The sequence below is a fragment of the Chelonoidis abingdonii genome, chromosome 3, assembly GCF_003597395.2.
Source record: "Chelonoidis abingdonii isolate Lonesome George chromosome 3, CheloAbing_2.0, whole genome shotgun sequence".
In the NCBI taxonomy this organism is placed as follows: Eukaryota; Metazoa; Chordata; order Testudines; family Testudinidae; genus Chelonoidis; species Chelonoidis abingdonii.
In genome coordinates, this window is record NC_133771.1 from 43,773,291 (window position 1) to 43,792,383 (window position 19,093).

The window sequence follows — 19,093 nt, forward strand, 5'->3', positions numbered from 1 at the left end:
GTTTAATGTGCCTGACAATCATATCCTGGTGAGCTATTGTGTTCCATGAAACATTATGATGTGGCATAGACAGCAAATCAATACAGAAGTCTTTCACCTTGATGACACCTATTGTATGTATTATTAATTATCTAGTTTGCTTCTTATGCTACTTTTATCTTTGAAGGAAACAAGACACATATGAAGATAGATGCAGCATTTTGATATCCTAGAAATGTATTCTAGAAATAATAATTTACATGTATATCACAGTTTATTGCAAATCATTAAACTTTTCTCTGTGCATAAATGGTCCTCACTCATTTTAACACCACACTGAAGTCTCCCAAAAAGGAACACGAAGACCCTTTACCTACAGATATACTTAGTCAGTCAAACACACAGAAATGATGCATTTCTGAATTGCATGATAAAACAATGCTGTTTTTGAGCTATAGAACAATTTAATACACACATAATAATTACTTTATCTCTTGTACCTTTTATGGCCTTCAAGAGTACATGAACAAGATTACTAAAAGTTGGTTTCAATACTGGCCACTTTGCACTGAATTTCTCATTTCTTTCCCTCTGATTTTCTTTTTTAACCAAAAAAATTACCAAAGGAATGAGAGTGCAAGGGGGTTGTATGTGAGAATGCATTTATTGTGCTATTACCTTCTTTTTGCTCTAAATGTGGAAGAAAAAAATCTTTCTACTAAAGTCTTCTTATGGACAAAAAACAAAATGGGGCAGGGGAATCCATATATTGAACTGCAATATAAAAATTAAAGAAAGAATCCAACTCCACTATGAATGCCTTTTCATTTTGTTTATATCTCAGGTGAGAAGTTGTGATGGAATATAATTTATTGTGCCACGTCTGTCTTTATGAACAAAAGAGTATTTTGTTCCTTCAGTTGGACACTTCCTAAGCTTTTGTTCTAAAATATTAGGCATAAATAGATAAAAACAGTTAAATTCTAATAGAGGAAAAGAAAATAATACACAACATGGCATATTTTCCATATTAGCACAGCTTCATTTTCTATAGTATTTATTACAGATTCACCTGACAGTGTTGCATTTCCAGGATCTAGTTATGAGTTTGAGTTGTAAAGAAAGACTTAAGGTATATTTACCCAGGCATCGGGTTTCGGCGCCACTCCAGAGCCCATTTGCTAAGCATTCTCTCACATGAGATCCAACTAGCGTGTACCCTGTGTTACATGTGAAGATTGCAGTGGCTCCATACACCGTTACGGTTCCAATCTTATTACCATTTGGTGGCGAAGGGAGGCCACCACAGGAGACAACTAGGAAGAAAACATAAAACTGAAACTGAAATATGAAATCATCTCTTTTTATTGTCTTAGATACAAGTAATAACACAATTCCTTATAGCTTTTGTAAATCTATGTTTTTACATAGGCTTTATATACATACATTGAAGAATCTGATATGATATATGCTCTAAATTAAGAGTTTAAAATTATGCCTTCATTGGCACCGGTGTGCCAGATTAGGGAAATGCTCAAGGATCCCTTTCCCCTTCTAGGGGACCACTGCAGAGGATAGGCACAATCTACCTTATAGTCTGAAGCACAAAAGAAATGTGACGAACAATGCTAGTCATCCAAGATTCAGGCATGTCTGGGTAGATCATGGCAGTACTCCAGAACAGTCCTGTTGTACAGGATAGGAAGAATTGCCTTCCCCTTTACTTTCCCAGGTCTGTGGAGGTGTTTTGACTTTTAAAAGGCATGAGGTTTATATATATTGAACTCAGCCCAGATGTTGAATTTTCTTAATATAGTATCTTCTGTTGATATTTACAATAATGTTATATACTGTAAACTACCCAATTAAATGTGAAAAATCTTTCAATCTGTTGATAACTGGTCAAACCTAGTTAAACCCAATCTGTTATTTTTCCTTGTTTCCGTTAATAAACAATTAATAAGATGGTAATTGTGGTAGTCCTTTGTTGTCTTAGCTAGCTCCAGTTCTATTTTACTGACTGACAGCGCACACCTTTTCTACATTTTCTTTATTTTCACAGGCACATGTTACTCAAAACTAAAATTTCAATGACAGGAAACTTCCTCTCTCAATTCTTAAGGCACTCTCTTTCTCTTCTATATTTGACTTGTTAATAATGGACAGCTGCAGTTTAGGAGCTATAATGGGATCTCATTGTGGAAACTAGATAAACGTATAACCTGGATTTCATTGCACTCAGTCACACGAGTACACATTTAGGAAACAGATTATCAAAGCTCATTTTGCACCAAACTTCTGCTGAGGAGCATCACATGCTCCAGATTTAATGTAAGGATTCCTTTTGACTGCAATTTAAGTAATAATTGAATTAGTTTGTAGAGAGGTCCAATGTTGTAAGATGTCTGATTATAAATATGCAGAATAATGATGATATGTACATAGCACACTCATTTTAATTCAGTTCACTAAAATATTACATCGTGGATTGTACTATGCATATATACGCAATAGTTTACATTTGCCAAATGACCTTTGATTTTTCTAGCTGATTGAAATTGCAACAGCATGTTTGATGAGTTGTATCTTGTTTTGTTAAAGAAACCATCCTGCACAACCTTAAGGCAAAATTAAATGAAACTAATACCCCCAATTAAGCCTCTCCAGCCATAGACATCCCCAAACCTGACTTCTAGTGGGACCTTCTTAAAAGTCACATTATATAAATGGATATTGAGATACAAGATTTAAATGCTTTAATTACATCAACAATCATGTTTCAATTATCCCCCCTGCTGCCTCAAAAAACCTAACTGTACACAGCTAGAACAGAATCTATATTTATATCATCTCTTCTGTATATGTGAGTGATAGAACACAGTACAGACTGTCTTCTCATAACAATCTTTAGTATGTTTCTGGATCTTAATATTGTATACACCATACAAAAGTACTACTGAACATATTTTGGCAGCTGATGTTCGCCCTCATTAAATTCTACAGATGAAATAACATCTTTATCTTGCAAATAAATTAATAATAAATCTTTAATCAGGAGTGCATAAACAAGTCCATTAGGATTTTGCATCTATTCCTTCTTATCTTTTTATGAAATACATCCTATCCAATCACTCTCTCTATTGTCTCCTCTAATTACCTTACTAGGATTTTTATCACTGTGGCAGTTTGTGAAGAACTGGCTTTTTCAACAAATTTTCAGCAGCTGGAGAATGGATTCCAGGATGACTACTTGTGATCCAGCTGCAAAATCAGTTTCCAATTAAAGAAGGTGGAAAACTAAGCTTTAGAGATTACTTAATAGTGGCTACACAAAAGAAAAAAAGGTGTAATTTCAGTTAATTAACTCAAAACCTTTTTTTTAACTACAAAAGAAAAATCAATATTCTCATTATTTCATAGAAATTATGAAAGAGCTATCCTATTTTTCTACTCTTATTCATTCAAAACGAACTGTTTGACAAATAAACCCGAAGAAAAAACAACCCACCAATGTGACGTCATTCCATATACTTTATGAAAATATGCTTATGATATGAAAATAACATAACAGATATGCTTTAAGCAAAATGGCTCATGTGATATATCATTGGAAAGGCTATGATTTACTGAATAAGATTATCCTAGCTGTATGCATGTATCATTTATTTATCTGAAATTAGGAATCTTGACTCTGTATCTGTATTTCAACTATGCTACTTTGGGTGACACCCACTGCCAATACTTCTGGTACAACAATGGAAAAGTCAAACAGGGTGGATGGCCCAGCAACAAGGACAATGGACTGTAAAAGAGCTTAGTCTTCCTGTGAACATGTGGGTCAGGCTGTGAAGAATGACTACAAGGGCCCGACAGAGTCAGGTGGTCTTATTACCTGATACTAAAACATCACCTATGACTTCTTGTACTTTCCACTGTAAGGGAAGGGGGATCAAACTAGGAAACAAAGGACTCCCGCCTTATGCAAATACTATTTAAGGGCGGGGAGTGAGGCAATCCAAGTGATCAGTTCTCCTCTGCTATCCCACCCAATATGACTGCTGGAAACACCTAAGACTGCACAGGGGGAAAGAACTGGACCCAGGCTGGAAGGGCATCTGGCCTGTGAAGAAGATTATTAGAACCACCATTTAGAGTGAGAACTCACATGTAACCAGTTTCTGTAGTGTATTAAGCTTAGTTTGCATGCTCTGTTTTATTTCTTAACAATCTGCCTTGTTCTGTCCGCTACCTCCTTAACTACATAAAATACACCTATTATAGTTAATAACTTTATTTTTCGTTTATAAGACAATCCAGTTTATATGATTTCTAACTGTGGGGGAACAAGAAATTTTGCATATCCTCTTCCACATTGGGGAAGAGGTGAATATAATATATCTTTGGGTCTGTACTCCAAGTGAGATGGACATCTGAGTGCTGGAGCAAGTCCCTTAAGTGGAATGTTCCCAGAGCTGATGTGCAGTTGGTTGTGGCCCTGCCTATGGGTTGTTAGAGGAGGTTTTAAGGGTCTGGCTCAGCAAGACAGGTAAAAGGAGACTCATGCTGGCAGAACAGGTAGACTCAGTGGTATCTCAGCACATCAGGTGACTTTCCAAGGGGTCCAACCCGTCACAGTACCACCATTCACAGAAAGTCCAAAAATCACATTGGTGCCTTGCCCTAGTGGCTACTATACTTGCTTTTCTAGTCTATTTCAAAATATATGGAAGCAATTTTATTTTGTTTGTTTTAAACAATTATATTGTTTTATTCAGTAGGGCTGTGTGCTTCTGCAGACACTTTCTTTACTCCATCCCTTCCCTTTGCAAGCATGGGACACTGTTTCCCACCTGTCCTTGTTTATGCATGCTCCACGTGCTGACAGTCTGGAACAACACAGTTCTCAGTGTCTGGTGAGTGCAATTTGATTGGTTGCTATCCCTGGTGGGAGGGGCTATAAATAGAGCTAACTACCTAGGAAGCTCTAGTTACTTTTTCTGCATTCCCATTTGTAGGACCATGAAAGTGATGGGCCTACAATTTGCTTGGGAAAACAAGGACTTTGCTGCTGCACAATGATTGATTTTCATTCATTAGTTCATCTAGCACAATGAAAAATGATTCATGAACAAAACTAAAACTGGTAGCAATTTACCCAAAATGAACATGGCTGTATATTATTCCATCCCAGTGGTGATCCTTAGCAAAGATGTTAAACTACAGTATTATATATCTTTTTTAATGGAGTTTACTTCTACTTAGCTCTATAACTTTTATGTGGTTGCTTTTATCTTGTTTTAGGAATTTTCCTGTCTTTGACTTCCTTCCTCACATTCAAAGTTCTATCATGAGACTTTGAGTATAATGCAAATTTATCTTTTTGCTTTATCTAAATTTCCTTGATTGTAGGGTCTGTTGTCCAGTGACCCTGATCACAGGGAAGGTTGGAAAGCAAAATTAAACTATATTTCATATAGTAAAGTACTTGGCTTTAGAAAGTGATAATTAAAGGAATTAAAGCTGTAATTATGCAAGTAGGGGAAGTAAGGGCAACACAAATTTGAATAGTCTTTACAATAAATAGTTGCTCCAATAAATGCACAATAGTAAATAGGTGGTGAAATCACAGACAATCACTGCACTCTTGAATGAACTCATGTAGAAAAATGATAAAAGAAAAAGATATCCTATCGCCTCTGGGTGAACACTTTTCACAAAGCGATCACTCTGTATATGACTGTAGCAGGGTGGACCCCTGCTCCTGCCCTGAAGGGGTTAAAAACAGCCCTGGGAAGGGGCTGTGGCTGGAGGAAGCAGCCTTTAGGCTGGGCTGATTGGGGAAGTGGCTGCAGCTGGGGCCACACCCCAAACTGAGCAACGGTCCTCATAAGAAGGCCAGGGGAGCTAGATGCGGTCAGTCTCTCTCTAGCTATAGAGGGAGATGGGCCTGGCTGCTGGGAGCTAGAGGCAAAATACCTGAGGGGAGCAGGGCTGAGGACAGGCTGAGGAGCTGGGGAGCTCTAGCCTAGAAAGCCCCAGGCTGCCGCCTGGCATTAGGCCAAGAGGTACTGGGGGTTGCAGGGTGCAACCCAGGGGTAGGCCAAGGCAGCAGGACCAAACCCCTTTGCCTGTGATGAGTGGCTGATACTGCAGCTTGCCCCAGTGAACAGGGGTTTGGTGGAGACTGGGCAGTCATCATATACTGAGGCAAAGAGGGGAGAGAGAGGGTGGGGTCCCCTGGGAAGGGGAAACCCTCAGGGAAAGGGGTGACTGCTTGGGGACAGCACTCCATGCAAAAGGGCACTGGGTCCAGGGAGGGACACAGGGCCAGAGGACAGGTGGATCACCGGCTTGCAGAGGGCACTCCGGAGCTGGAACCGAGCTAATTCCCAGAAGTAACCAGGAGGAGGCACCGCGGGGGTGAGTCCGGCCCGTTTACAATGACCTATCTGTCTTCATCCTCAAAGGAATCCTGCACACTTTCAGAAGACCAGCCTGGGAGCTTAAATTCATAACTTTGTTAGACACAAAAAAAGTGGACTGAATAGAGACACTGGATTTATGGCTTATTACAACAATTTATAACCCACTAACCCCCTCCCCACTCCCCCACATCTGCTCCTCTCTTCCTTTCCTTTCTATGACTGGAGAGATGTTTACCTGGCCACTTCACCATGAATGGTCCAGTGAAATATGCATTAACTACTTATGCTAAATAATCTGTTCCTTCCTGTATTTAGCTGTGATACTCTTAGTAAGTTTCCCAGACCTAAAGAAGAGCTCTGTGTAAGCTTGAAAGCTTGTTTCTCTCACCAACAGAAGTTTACCCAATAAAATATATATTAACTCATCCATCTTGTCTCTCTAATATCCTGGGACTGACATGGCTACAACAACACAGGACACAAGGCATTATTCACATTTCTGCAGGCCCTAGCAGGGGTGTGTAGGTTAGAGTGGCTTTGTTTATTTATTTCTGAGAAATCTGTCACTGAGCAATAGATATTCTACTCCAGGAATTATTTTACATATGGGTTCCACAGGGATTCTCCTTTGTTCAATTTGCATATGAGGGGAGATTACCTCATTCTAAAAAAAAAAAAATCTTCCTTAGATTAATATACTTTTCAGAATAAAGTACAAAACTGATTCTGAAAGATTGTGTGGTCTACAGGTGGAGTACAGGATTGAAGGCAGATGTACTACCTCTCCTTCTGACCTCAACACAGGGAACAGGATGGTGTGAAGCCAATGGGATGTAGCAGAGCTTTCTTCTGCTGAACCTTGACTGGTATATGGGTCCCAGAGAGACCCATAAAATGTTCTAAATTATGTAGGTTTTGGAGTCAGGACCAGGACAATCCACAATACCCAGAAACAGGGAACTGTAATTAGATCCTGGACACATACACACCTTTCCCTGTTTCTTCCCCCACACTCACCACACAAAGCAGAGCTTGAATGTGGGAGAGTTCCACCATAAGTAAAAGGGATATTAATACATACATACCCTGCAGAGTTGCTGTGACACTAAGTTAATTAGCATTGTACAACAACCTGAACATTCCCTGAGATAGTTGACTAACAGTTTCTTCTCTCTCTCTCTGTTTCTTCACAGTGCACAGGAAATCCTGGCATCTATGCCCAACCTTTATATATAGGTCTTCTCTATCTGATTAGTTTAAGCTACAAATTATATCTGTACTTGCTTGTGTCGATTATATTAGCATTAAAGATTTTTGTGGTATTTTTGTATAAAAGATATTATATAAAAATGTGTTGTAATGAATGTATGGAATGGACCCAAATAGTGAAATCCTCATACTTTATTCAAGAGCATAAAGCAAAATCATGTACACATATTCCCTTTCACAAATTATTTAAGTAACAACAATATCCTCAACTATTCTGTAAATAGTATATGCAATGTTTACCCAGATCCTAACTCTCAAATGAACCCATGAGTCAAACATGGGTCATCAACTACTTAAAGGAGCAACTATATAACTTCTATGACAATATATCTTTGACTTTTGTTAAAAAATACAATAAAAATAAAATTAAAAAGTTGCACCTTGCTTTGAGAGTGTTGATTTACAAACAAATTACATTTCATTTCTAAAATACTTAATAGTGTAAACAAATGTGTTATTCAAGACATTCTCAGTTTGCAACAGCTGATTTCAACCAGTGGTAGTGAATCTTATTTATTTGTTTTCAATTTATCAGCAGAATGTTAGGAAAACAAAATAGTCTCATTTACAGTTATTACAGAAATGAAGTAAATATAAAACACTACAAATACAAATATACTATCAGAAAGCATGATATTTGGTAAACAAGAATGCACCTTACCCTTACAACTATGCCTTTCATCACCTCCACTCCATGTGCCGTTAGATCTGCACTGTATGAGCCTTTGACCCCCTAAATAATAGCCAGGACTGCAGCTCAGCATGACTTGACCTCCATACTCATTCAATGACCCAGATATCAGTCTCCAGATGACATGCTCTGAGAGCAGAGTCTCAATGCTGAGGCAAGTTGCAGCTGTGAAGAATGGAAATTTGTATATTAGCACTTTTCCCTGACATTACTTCACAAAAAATAACTGATGGTCTTATTGACAGGAGGCTTTCCATGTGAAATGAAGCATGCTGTGAACATTTTTAAAACACAAACTCCAGCAAAGAGCAACAGACATTGCATAATACAAAGGGATTTTAGTAGTTTGTAGTACATTGCAATTTAGATACAATAGAACAATTATATAGTTATATACAGTTACATTTTCTAAGATAAAGACAATTTATTTAAAATTAAATAATCATAGAATCATAGACTTTAAGGTCAGAAGGGACCATTATGATTATCTAGTCTGACCTCCTGCACAATGCAGGCTACAGAATCTCAACCACCCACTCCTGTATCAAACCTGTGTCTGAGCCATTGAAGTCCTCAAATCATGGTTAAGGAAAGATCAAACTATAGACTACAATGGATATATAAGAAATAGCAGACAATGATGAAGTACTTAATAGTCAATGGGGAAACTTTTCAGGATATAGTCTTTTGTTATCTAATGCAAAAGACAGTCCAGTTCTATCAACAATGTTTGATAAATGTAACACTTTAAAAAAAATGTTTCACTTCATTGCACTTAACATTTACTGGGCTCTAACTGGATTCTTTCAGGTGTATCCTATAAACACACTGTAGTGAAGAAAGTTAAATATTCAATCCTAATTACCTGGAAACTGATGTACTGTAAGTACACCATAGCAGTTATGACATTACAAATTGGAGCAGTTGCCATTAAAAAAAAAATCAACATTTGACACACCACAGTGACGTCAGTACTGCAGCTTCTCGTATTCCAAGTTTGGGAAGATAGTGTACTTACTATAAGTAATGGAGAATATCAGTGTTACGTTTTTCATGATATTCATGCAAGTTATAACTGAATTTTGTGTGAACTGTCATAGGAACCGTGCAATTTACAGTGTAGTTGGAGATAATTTCTCAAGCCTGCTGTTGACTTTATTTATTAAAGTTCAAAGATAAAGTTCACGGAATATTTATTTGGTTAGTATGAACATTATTCAAAAATATGTGCTAAATATTAAAGTTGATTACTTTTTAATCTGATTTCATTTTATTACAATATTTGGGAATATGTACAGATCTTAAAGAAAAGAGAAGAAACTCTCAAATTCAATATCCTATATTCTGAATTTCAAAATTACATTACTATAGAAAAATAGGGTTCAGAACTTACTAGCGAGTGCCTTGTCACACTGTGACTATAGGAAGAGGCCATAGCCACTAACATTTATGAAAAGAAACATTTATCCTCCTGACCCACCCCCCCGTCCCACCAAAAAATGAAATACAGCTAAGAAAACAATACAAAATACAAAAATTTTGCCTTTGAATCTGGCCATAGAAATTAAGATACATTGCAAAGGTCCTGTTTTAGCAATCATCATATCCGATCATCTATATAATCCACTTAGGCCATTGCATTACTATTACTAGTTCATATAAAGGCCATAAGGACCTGAAACAGATATGTAAGATACTCAAAATTGTGCTAAAATATAGAACGGTAACTAAACATAAATGTGTCTGATTCTTATTTAAACTAAGGCCGTTTTACTCCACTCTGACAGTGTTAATGAGCCACAAAGTGGTTATAAATTACATTTACTCCCACTTTTAGGCTACTTTCCATTGCCAGGGTGATGTAAAATAGTCTTAGTGCAAATGTATCAGAGGGATAGCCATGTTAGTCTGGATCTGTAAAAGCAGCAACGAATCCTGTGGCACCTTATAGACTAACAAATGGGAATTTAGCCCTGAAGTGTTTGGTGCACAGAAACAGTGAGAGAAAAAGAGTTAGTGAAATTCCTGGACTGTGATTAAAAAATAATGCATTTTTAAAATTTAAATTTCCTCTGGTTTGTATTTATTTTTAACTATTCAGAATATTTTACTATTTTGTGATTATAAGTATGTCTTTTCCAGTACTTCATGCACCCATGGTATAGACTCAGTCATTACAAAATACAGAACTGATACTGCTGGAGGCCTATGTGGGAAAGATGCAACAGTTTCTGAGCTGGGAAAATTACCTAAAGGGTGTGTGACTGGCAAATTTGAGGCTATACTTCCAAACAGGGATGACATGTAGATATCCCAGATCTTTTTCAGTTTAATCCAAATGTGGTTATCAAATTGTACAATGACATTAAAGTGTCCATATTTTGAGATAAGTTAGGGTTCCCTCCCCCCATTACAGTATTTCACAGTTTTTGGAAGGAGTTGCTCAGTTTAGGTGATCACTTCCTATTTGCTAACATTATTTTAGCTGCTAGTAATTTTTGTTTGTTTGTTTGTCTCACAGCAGCTCAAGGTGTTTCCAGATACAAAAATCAGATGCTGAGAAAAAGTGGTTATTTGCTTATTAGTAAATTATAAATAAATTATTAAATGATCAAAAAGTTTAACTCTTCAATATAAAATCATGTAGGTCTATCATATGATATACATTATTTTAAATAAATATTCAGTAACTTTCTAGATCTACCATAAGGCTAATTTTCATCACTGCCTCTTTCAAGTAATGGTTTTAGAGAGAAATATGGTTCTTTCAAAGATGAAAGGGAGCCTCTTATTTAGCTTAATCATCACCAGTAAAGAGATTCAAGCTCAACCACAGGGAATATTTTAAACCATTTTAGAGATAAGAGGTTCACCTATTTCAACCTTATGGAAATGAGCTCCCAAAATAATTTCTCTTAATCTGACAGATTTTAGTAGGACACTTTGTTGACAGTTCAGATATACAAAACCCACCTCCATTCTAACAGCAAACACACTTTTCTACATCGCTTTTACGTTTTACCACAGCACAATACAATTTCCATATGAAACCAAATATGTGATTGCCAGAGTACAAGATATGCTTTCTCTGATTCATGGCTATATGCAAGTGTAACTGACTCTAAAATGCTGCTTGAGATATTGTAGTTTTTAGTTTTACAATGAATGATTCTGATTCATTAGTTTCCACTTCATTCAGGAGATAAAAAATAAACCAACAGTTGCTTTATTTAACTCACCCAGGTTTTCTGGGTAGTGCCATAATGAATTAGACTTCTCGGTCTTCCCTTTGTGAAGTACAGAGACTACAGACATTTGTCATTTACACAGATGAAATTATTTGCATCAGAGATGATTTCAGCTTCATCCAGATGTAAAGAAGCAGCTGTCTTCTTTCAACATTGATTTGTTTTTATGAAGTAATGTGTGAGTAAGCACTGCTTGTTACTAAGTCTAGTTCAGCAAATGTAATTACATATCTAAAAGTAAGATTAGGTGTTATTTCAGCAAAATGATTTCATCTACATATACTAATATCCATGTATACACACAAATGCAGGGAATTCATTTTGAACTATAATCACCATAAAAAAGCACTGAGAAATGGAGCTACTGTACCATTATAAAATATGTTTGTCTCTAAATACTCACTCCTGCACATAAGATGATACTGACAAAAAAAAGGAGTAGTAGTATACCAAATTGAGCTGCAAAACAAACGTATGTCTGGAATCTTTAAAAGGGACATTAATCATGTTGCTTTAGCTGTATTAGGCTCCAATCCTTCCAAGATTTATATATGTGCTTAAATTTGTATATACTATTGGTAGTTCCACTGAAGTTAATGGGACGAATCGCGACGCANGCTAAAATATAGAACGGTAACTAAACATAAATGTGTCTGATTCTTATTTAAACTAAGGCCGTTTTACTCCACTCTGACAGTGTTAATGAGCCACAAAGTGGTTATAAATTACATTTACTCCCACTTTTAGGCTACTTTCCATTGCCAGGGTGATGTAAAATAGTCTTAGTGCAAATGTATCAGAGGGATAGCCATGTTAGTCTGGATCTGTAAAAGCAGCAACGAATCCTGTGGCACCTTATAGACTAACAAATGGGAATTTAGCCCTGAAGTGTTTGGTGCACAGAAACAGTGAGAGAAAAAGAGTTAGTGAAATTCCTGGACTGTGATTAAAAAATAATGCATTTTTAAAATTTAAATTTCCTCTGGTTTGTATTTATTTTTAACTATTCAGAATATTTTACTATTTTGTGATTATAAGTATGTCTTTTCCAGTACTTCATGCACCCATGGTATAGACTCAGTCATTACAAAATACAGAACTGATACTGCTGGAGGCCTATGTGGGAAAGATGCAACAGTTTCTGAGCTGGGAAAATTACCTAAAGGGTGTGTGACTGGCAAATTTGAGGCTATACTTCCAAACAGGGATGACATGTAGATATCCCAGATCTTTTTCAGTTTAATCCAAATGTGGTTATCAAATTGTACAATGACATTAAAGTGTCCATATTTTGAGATAAGTTAGGGTTCCCTCCCCCCATTACAGTATTTCACAGTTTTTGGAAGGAGTTGCTCAGTTTAGGTGATCACTTCCTATTTGCTAACATTATTTTAGCTGCTAGTAATTTTTGTTTGTTTGTTTGTCTCACAGCAGCTCAAGGTGTTTCCAGATACAAAAATCAGATGCTGAGAAAAAGTGGTTATTTGCTTATTAGTAAATTATAAATAAATTATTAAATGATCAAAAAGTTTAACTCTTCAATATAAAATCATGTAGGTCTATCATATGATATACATTATTTTAAATAAATATTCAGTAACTTTCTAGATCTACCATAAGGCTAATTTTCATCACTGCCTCTTTCAAGTAATGGTTTTAGAGAGAAATATGGTTCTTTCAAAGATGAAAGGGAGCCTCTTATTTAGCTTAATCATCACCAGTAAAGAGATTCAAGCTCAACCACAGGGAATATTTTAAACCATTTTAGAGATAAGAGGTTCACCTATTTCAACCTTATGGAAATGAGCTCCCAAAATAATTTCTCTTAATCTGACAGATTTTAGTAGGACACTTTGTTGACAGTTCAGATATACAAAACCCACCTCCATTCTAACAGCAAACACACTTTTCTACATCGCTTTTACGTTTTACCACAGCACAATACAATTTCCATATGAAACCAAATATGTGATTGCCAGAGTACAAGATATGCTTTCTCTGATTCATGGCTATATGCAAGTGTAACTGACTCTAAAATGCTGCTTGAGATATTGTAGTTTTTAGTTTTACAATGAATGATTCTGATTCATTAGTTTCCACTTCATTCAGGAGATAAAAAATAAACCAACAGTTGCTTTATTTAACTCACCCAGGTTTTCTGGGTAGTGCCATAATGAATTAGACTTCTCGGTCTTCCCTTTGTGAAGTACAGAGACTACAGACATTTGTCATTTACACAGATGAAATTATTTGCATCAGAGATGATTTCAGCTTCATCCAGATGTAAAGAAGCAGCTGTCTTCTTTCAACATTGATTTGTTTTTATGAAGTAATGTGTGAGTAAGCACTGCTTGTTACTAAGTCTAGTTCAGCAAATGTAATTACATATCTAAAAGTAAGATTAGGTGTTATTTCAGCAAAATGATTTCATCTACATATACTAATATCCATGTATACACACAAATGCAGGGAATTCATTTTGAACTATAATCACCATAAAAAAGCACTGAGAAATGGAGCTACTGTACCATTATAAAATATGTTTGTCTCTAAATACTCACTCCTGCACATAAGATGATACTGACAAAAAAAAGGAGTAGTAGTATACCAAATTGAGCTGCAAAACAAACGTATGTCTGGAATCTTTAAAAGGGACATTAATCATGTTGCTTTAGCTGTATTAGGCTCCAATCCTTCCAAGATTTATATATGTGCTTAAATTTGTATATACTATTGGTAGTTCCACTGAAGTTAATGGGACGAATCGCGACGCATAAGTTAGGCATGCTCACAAGTTTGGAAGGACTGGGGACTTGATTTGTTTTCAGCTTTGTGGTCTTCCGTTAGGTTTTGAAAATAAGATATTTACAAACCTGTATTTTAATAAGGTTGTTGATTTAATCTTCTCTTTAGGAAGCACTAGAAATAGTGTAAACTAGTTTGTCTAAAGAGCTTAATTTGCATATTTCCCCATAAAGCAATTTTGCCATCTTTAAGGTCTTATAACAAATCCACTTTTACGTTATTTAACTTTGCCATGGCTTAATTAAACTGTTCACTCATATTGTGCGCCGTGCATTTTCAGCACAAGCTCCAGATGCATTCCTGATGCCTTCAATCCCAGATGTACCTTCATCATTTCCATTAGTTGGAACAGGGTTCCTATTGTAAGCTGTAAAGATTCCTAAATATTTTAATTGTGTTTTTCAAAGAAGCCACATTTGACCATTGGGAATCTAAAGTCTATAAGGAACAAAGGCTCAAGAGTCACATCCATGAAAATGCACTCCCCAATGCATCTCATTTTGGATCATTAAGGTTTTGACTCATGTCTGGAATGGTGGGAGTCTGGAGAACATAATCTCTTCTGACACTGCTGCAGAGGGGAAGAACAGTTCCTCTCCTTCTCACCTGCTCTGAGAAAGGACAACTCCTGAACACCCTTCTGCACAGCGTTTGTAATTATGAATAGCTCTTAATAACGTCTTGTTCCTGCCTCTCATTCTGTGCAACAATCATAATCTGGCCCTTTGAGATCTTCAAGGCAGACTGATTTTTCCTCTTCAGTTGAGTTCTTTTGATGGCTGTCAGCCATTGCTTGCCTTGACATAAGTGACAAGAGCATTCCAAGTTCTATGCCAGTGTTCCCTTACACATGGTGCTCTAAGCAATAACCTATATGCCTGTATGCATTTTCATTACTTTTTCAAGAAATAATTTTGATAAATGCACTGAGTGTATAATGAGAAAAATCACTCGTTATAAGAGCTAGATATTATTATTATTATTATTATTATGTGCAAGTATAATGGCATGAGATACTTGGCTGCTATCCCTGTAACACAAATCTACATACTACAGTTATAATCAGTTTTCTCTGATTAAAAGAAATGGAAAGTGCAGCTTACCATGCATTGTCCTTGATTAACAAAATGCCAATACAATGACAATGCATCGTCTAACTACATTCACAGGTTTTTTGTCATTTATAATACAATAGATGCTTTGTTTTAGATCCTTTTTGTGCCTCAGGGCAGCAATTCATTCAATTAAATTATTGTTCAGAAAGATAATGAAAAATAGAAATGATGTTTCTTCCAGAATAAATTGCTACACATGTATCATATGAGAGCAGTAGCTACTACTTTCTAAACCATCATTTTAGCTTAGAATTCTAGAACTATCAAGCATGTTTCAAAAAGAAATCTGTAGTATGTAGATTTGTGTAAAGTTATCAGTCTGGCCCAAACTGCTGCTTGAAATGTTTGAAATGAGGAAATAAGCATGCAGACTTGGGAGTTGTTCTTAAATATTAAAGAACAAGAATAAAGAAACCATGAAAACGAACAATAAAATTATTTATCTACAAGGTCTATTTTTTTTCAAGTAACCTTTAAAATTCTGGTATATTACAAACTAGGTTATATTTCCAGATCCATCCTCACTCGTTTTCGGGAAGCAACCATGAAAGGAAAAACAAATAGTGACTGAGTTTAACATTTTATTTTAATGGAGTAATACACTTGATTGTATTTATATTTATCTAGATAGATATAAAATCAACAATCACATATACTCTTTATAATATAACACCTATTAGATAAATATAGAAGGCCATAGCTTTCTGATGATATATTGTATAAAGCAATGGTGCTTATCCTTGGAGAGTTAGTAAGACACTTTTCAATCTACTGTAGTTCCAGAGAGCTAGCGAATAAGTGTACTGTGACATCCTGACATTGTACCATGATGTCTGAGTTGTGACCCAGAGGTTTCAGCAACTCAGCAGTTTTAGTTTATTGACATCTTCTCAAGAGAAATGTCAGAGTCAAATACCATAAAATGTGATGTTGATTATTTTGTGGCACAATGTCATTTCATGACACAATATTTTTAGTCAGATCCTTGAGTATGGTTCAAAAGTAGAGTGCAAGTTGGGGATGGTACACAAAGCTTAAAGCTGTCTTTGCACTCCCCTGATCCTGGTGCTACTCTGTACGTAGCTGTTCTCTTTGTACCTTGTTAAAGCAACCTCAGGGCAGCCTGCTCCCATGCAAGAAAAAGGCAACATTTCTATTCCATTTCAGTGGAATGAATATTTGGAATTTTGTGCAGTAAGCAGCCAGCAAAGTACTAAACTATGATAACTGTGCTATTTATCATTTTCATAAGATTTTAAAATTACACTCTGCAGTTTTCTAGGGAGTTAAGAACCCTATCTTAAAAACTTCTTGGACCAGATTATTTCCTTGTCTCATGCCCCTTTATGTTGCTTTAACAATACAAAGATGATGGAGAACTGCCTCTCTGAAAGGACAAACGGGGATTACCTTAGGGTGGGTACAACTGGCTGTATGCCATTACACATCCCCCCAAAAGTGTAAAGAATACTTCTGGGCATGCCATAAATGGAAGGAATCACTGCCAGAATGTACTGTGAGCTGGAGACCCTTAGCCAAAGGAGACTGTTCTAGCTTACAAAATTTAGGGAAGCCCTCAGAGCATTCTGGGTTATGAGGGGATTTAGTAGCAGCCTGAAGTAGTCTGCTCTAAATTATGCTGGGAATTAAGCAGAGCATGGGTTCTGTGCCAACCAGAGCTTAGCTGGACCAGGCATGTGCCCCTTTTCCTGAAATATAATTAAATAATATCTGCAAGTGACAAAGTATTAATGGGAAAACCATTTGAAGTTTGGATTGTAAAAATGTAATTGGAGAAATTCATCTGCATCACATATCTCATATGAGAAATATGATGCCCTGGTGAAATGCTGAAGATATATATTCCACTTTCCTAAAAGATTAAAGAAAATAATTTTATATTTGAACGCAAATCACTCCTCTCATTCTTTAGTCTTTTAGGGGGGGAATGGCATACTTACTCCCAGTCATTACAATAATACAATACTGTGTACTTTGAATAAATGGTAGGAATAAATACTCAGTTTTCAGAATGGAGAGAGGTAAATAGTGGTGTCTCCCAGGGATCTGTATTGGGCCCAGTTCTATTTAACATACTCATAAATTATTTGGGGAAAGGGGTAAACAATGAAGAGGCAAAATTTGAAAATGATACAAAACTATTCAAGATAGTTAAGTCCCAGGTTGACTGAGAAGAGATACAAAAGGATCTCTCAAAACTGGGTGACTGGGCAACAAAATGGCAGATGAAATGCAATGTTGATAAATGCAAAGTAATCCACATTGTAAAACATAATCCCAAATATACATAAAAAATGATGGAGCCTAAATTAGCTGTTGTCATTCAAGAAAGATCTTGGAGTCATTGTGGATAGTTCTCTGAAAACATCCACTCAATGTGCAGTGGCAGTCAAAAAAGTGAACAGAATGTTGGGAATCATTAAGAAAGGGATAGATATAAGACAGAAATATCATATTGCCTCTATATAAATCCATGGTATGACCACATCTTGAATATTGCATTCAGATGTGGTTGCCTCATCTCAAAAAATGGTATATTGGACTTGTAAAAGATTCAGAAAAAGGCAACAAAAATTCTTAGGGATATGGAACAGCTTCCATACAAGGAGAGATTAATAAAACTGGGACTTTTCAGTTTGGAAAAGAGACGACTAAGGGGGGATAGAGGTTAATAAATTATGACTAGTGTGGAGAAAATAAATAAGGAAGTGTTTTTTTACTCTTGCTCATAACACAAGAACTAGGGGCCACCAAATGAAATTAATAGGCAGCAGGTTTAACACAAACAAAAGGGAGTATTTTTCACACAACACATAGTCAATATGTGGAATTCCTTGCCAGAGGATGTTGTGAAGGCCAAGATTATAACAGGACTCAAACAGAACTAGATAAGTTCATGGAGGATAGGTGCATCAATGGCTATTAGCCAAGATGGGCAGGGATGGTGTCCCTAGCCTCTGTTTTCCAGAACCTGGGAAAGGGTGACAGGGGATGGATCACTTTATGATTACCTCTTCTGTTCATTCCCCCTGGGGCACCTGGCATTGGCGACTGTGTCAAAGACAGGATACTGGGCTAGATGGACTTTTGGTCTGACCCAGTGTGGCCATTCTTATGTTCTTATGAATAGTTCTTTTTTGACTCACTAAAGCTGAAACTATGTATTCCTCACAGCAATTTCCCCTATATTCGAGAACATAATGAATAATTACATTTCTCACTGACTCATGCCAGATCTGACGCCAGTTTACAATTTCTGTAGCTTGCTGTTATCATGCAGCACCATTCAATTTTCTATTCTTGACATGTCATGGGACATTTCACACCTTCTATTTTATTCCAGTTTTAAAGAGGGCTATGACAGACATCCCCCAGAGTGTTCATAACAAAAGTAAATAACAACACTTAAGTTCCAAGTATGCTTTGGTGCCCTCAATACAGTTCATAATATCAGGCTTGATTGCTACTGAGGGAGGGCTGTAAAGTGTACACAGCCATTCTGATATGCAGAAAGGTTGGCATCAATACGATTTACAGAAA

The 19,093-nt window shown here is 36.4% G+C and overlaps 1 protein-coding gene across 1 annotated transcript in view; it reads right to left on the reverse strand.

Moving 5' to 3' along the window:
- CSMD1 (CUB and Sushi multiple domains 1) overlaps positions 1-19,093 on the reverse strand; it is a 2,093,217-nt gene that overhangs the window by 137,010 nt on the left and 1,937,114 nt on the right. Inside the window, exons 51-52 of the mRNA XM_075063712.1 lie at positions 8,335-8,529; positions 1,122-1,295 (exon numbers count right to left, since the gene is read on the reverse strand). Of these exons, the coding sequence (XP_074919813.1) occupies positions 1,122-1,295; positions 8,335-8,529 (369 nt within the window). The remainder of the gene's footprint in view (positions 1-1,121; positions 1,296-8,334; positions 8,530-19,093) is intronic.